General features: G+C 51.1%; 1 protein-coding gene across 1 annotated transcript in view; it reads right to left on the bottom strand.

Moving 5' to 3' along the window:
* The window catches only part of RAP2A (RAP2A, member of RAS oncogene family), a gene marked incomplete at its 5' end in the record, with an annotated part of 30046 nt that extends 26857 nt beyond the window's left edge, over positions 1 to 3189 (bottom strand). The window contains one exon of the mRNA XM_082277826.1: positions 2876 to 3189. Within this exon, the coding sequence (XP_082133952.1) occupies positions 2876 to 3189 (314 nt within the window). The remainder of the gene's footprint in view (positions 1 to 2875) is intronic.
* Between the last annotated feature and the right edge of the window lie 210 nt (positions 3190 to 3399).

Here is a 3399-nt window from a genome sequence, read left to right as displayed (position 1 = left end):
GGAGTACTGTTTACATTTACAACATTTCCCAGGAAAGAATTTTAATTACCTGTTTAAAAGCCGTGGAGACGTCCCCCATTCTTGACAAAGCTGTGCACCACGACTGAAAGGGATGCAAGGCCTACACACACTCGTCAAGGAAGCTAAACTTCATCGTTTCACCATTAGGGGAGTTCTCTGCAAGCTGGCAGAGCTGGATTTAAGACTAAGCCTATTTATGCACTAATATTAAATAGCCATTTAATGAGAACAGAAACTAGAGTGGCAAGAATGATCGCAATCTCTTCTAACCACTAAGCTTCAGAGTGAAGTGAGGGTCCACTTGTTTCCTCTCCTTCATTCATGAACATGTCATTCATTCCTCTAAGGTCACTCAGCTTCATCAGGTGGTGTGAAAGAGTTGCTCAGCTTCACTGGCCTGGTATGTGGTGCTTAGACCAGGGAAGCAGAAGACTCAAGTGTGCATCTCTTAACCCAAAGAGGGAATTTCAACTGGCTTTTCTGCTTCTTGGGAGAGTAATTAAAACTACTCTCTAATTATGGTATAACACAGGGATTCGTTAATCCAAAAATAAAATAAAATAGCAAGGACAATACGTAAAATGCAGAGATAACTACCAGTTAGAGACTCGGCCAATTGGTTTTCAGGTGCAACTAAAGTTCAGGGATTTTTATAACATGGTTTTGTATCAATATAAACATAGTGTTGTCATTTTCAGGTACATGTTATCCAAAATCTCAGGTACATGTTATCCCTGAGTAAATAGTACTATGATTAATCGACTTGCCTTTCTGCAACTGTAAATTATAATTGAGAAGTCCTTGTACAGATGTATATTGTATCTGTAAATATGCATTTTTCAGGTTCAACTGCTAAAAAGGATGCAAGCTTAAGTCTACAACACATTAGGTCTTACACTGCCTGCGAACTTAAGTTCCAAAACATAACACCCCCACCACAACCCACAAACATAAGATCAGGGAAGTTAACAAATAAAAATCTGGTACCCTTGCTGAAGCTACATCCTTTTAATGCACTATATTCCTTTCAACTCAATTAAAATTATCTGGGCTTATTGAATTTTTCAGGATTTCGGCTGCATTTAGATTACTTTGCATAAATGTATGCACAAACTATCTGACCAAAAGCCCAAAGCTGAAGTCTTGCAGTAAAAGAGCTGGCAGATGAAAAGTAAGAGCAGCATTTAGACCCACTCTCAGCAATGCTGAGTCAATGTAACTATGGAAGTACAAGTTGCTTTCTATTCTGCTTCACCTATCTACAGCTCGTCAGCTGGCGTTTGAATGCAGATGCTCCAGTGCAAGGTACAAAGCAAGCTGCAAAAGCCACAGATATAAGTTCAGAGGCTAAATTAATTTATAGTGATGATTAAATACGAGAAAACCAAAAGCATTTATTAATGAATAAAGTCTACCCAAATTACTTAAAAAAAAAATGTTTTTCTGTAAGGTATGTGTGAATGATAAGGATGGAAGGATACCGAAAATGCGTTTTTCATAATAAGTTCAAAATAACTCCATTACATTGGTCTCTAGAAATCTCCCCTGAAAAAGTCAGGACACACATTAAGAAACACCCACTACGAAAAACTTGCAAGTCTTTAAAAATAGCAGCGCTTTGCCTCCTCCCTCCCCTTTCCCCTACTCACCCTCCTCCCCAATTTCAAAATACATCTTCCCCAGGCCTTGGTCTGGAATGGCAGTTTCTGTGAACAGACCATACCCGACCATATGATTAGCCATTATTATTATCATCACCTTTTATGCTCTACTCTACATTAAGATGCAAATCCAACAGATGTGGTCCAACTAAGTTATTTACAAGGGCTTCCCTTTCAGATGTCCAAGCCAAAGCTACAACCAGTTCTGCCATATAATTACAGCCTCTCTCCACGGGCAGTAACAGACCTCTGTCTGTGATGATCTGGCCAGCGGCATTTTCTCATCTACGCTCTGGTTCAAACGGTTGCTATGATTTCAAATGGTGCATCTACCCTTATTTTAGCGCGACTGGCTGCATTTCAGCCGCCGACATCTGACTGATTGATGCACATCTAAACAACGCAGCGATTATAAAAACAAACTGGCAGTAGGCACCGGTGCTTCACCACCGTGGGCTAGTTCCTAATAGAGTGGCTGGCAACGAGACCGTGGGAAATTTAAGAGAAACACCAGCATACATGAGGCCTAACACTCACAGCCGTCACTTCCACCGAGAAAGAGTGTGGCGTCCTGCACTTTTAAGAGTGGGAAGTTAATGGAAATACCTATGCAGGTATCTGAACAGGCAGATCTCTCGTCTGCCGCACGAAAGCATCCAGGTGCTTCCCCTGCACATCGGCCACAGCACGTCCACCAAGAAAGTGCACTCGAGGGCTGGCTGACCCGATGCAACACTGGGGGAACTGCTTTTCTGCCCCCACGGTTCCAGCCTCTGGCCCGATTCTCCACCGTATTCCATAAGGGAGCACCCCAAAGTCCCCGCATACGCGACTGGGGGGAGGGAGAGCGGCGGAAACCACCGGAGCCCCGGGCCCCTGCCCCCGCTCCTCCACCCCCGGCCAGCGCCCGCCCACAGGGAGCCCGGGGCTGCGGGCGCGGCACCAGAGGCGGCGGCGGGATGGGGGGGGGGAATGTCCTACCGCCGGGGGAGGGAGGCGGGCGAGGGAAGGGAGCCGCGGGGCAGGCACCTGAGCGGGCGTGGGCAGCCCCCGGGCCGGAGATCCGGGCACCGGGGCGGGGGAGGAGGGCACAGAGGGGGGGGGCGGGAGGCCCGCAGGCCCCGGCGGGGCGGGCCGGGCCGCAGGTGGGCGTCGGGCGCGGCCGCCGGAGGAGCGGCCGCCGGGCAAGTCACCTCTTGACGCGGATGATCTGGTCGCGCATGGGTCGGATGTCCTGGAAGCTCTGCTGGTTGACCAGGCTGTAGACGAGGATGAAGCCCTGCCCGTTCTTGATGTAGAGGTCCCGCATGGAGGCGAACTGCTCAGTGCCCGCCGTGTCCAGGATCTCCAGGACGGAAGGGGAGGCGTCCACCTCGATCTCCTTGCGGTAGAAGTCCTCGATGGTGGGGTCGTACTTCTCGATGAAGGTGCCGGTCACGAACTGCACCGTGAGCGCCGACTTCCCCACCCCGCCCGAGCCCAGCACCACCACCTTGTACTCGCGCATCCTCCCGCCAGCGCGGACCGCCCGCCCGACCCGCACCTGCCGACGGCCCCTCCTCACCCCCCCGCCATCGGCCGCCCCGCCCTGTGCCCGCCGCCGCAGCCGCCTCCGCTCCGCTCCCCGCCCGGCGGATGCTCCCGGCCGCCGCGGCGGCTCCTGGGCGGCGCTGCCGGCGGCGGGGCCGCGCTCACGGGCTGCGGCGCGGCCGGGGTG

The sequence above is a fragment of the Coloeus monedula genome (assembly GCF_965178545.1).
Source record: "Coloeus monedula genome assembly, chromosome: 3".
In the NCBI taxonomy this organism is placed as follows: Eukaryota; Metazoa; Chordata; class Aves; order Passeriformes; family Corvidae; genus Coloeus; species Coloeus monedula.
The sequence above is the reverse complement of the archived record's forward strand: the minus strand, read 5'-3'. Positions and strand labels throughout refer to the sequence as shown.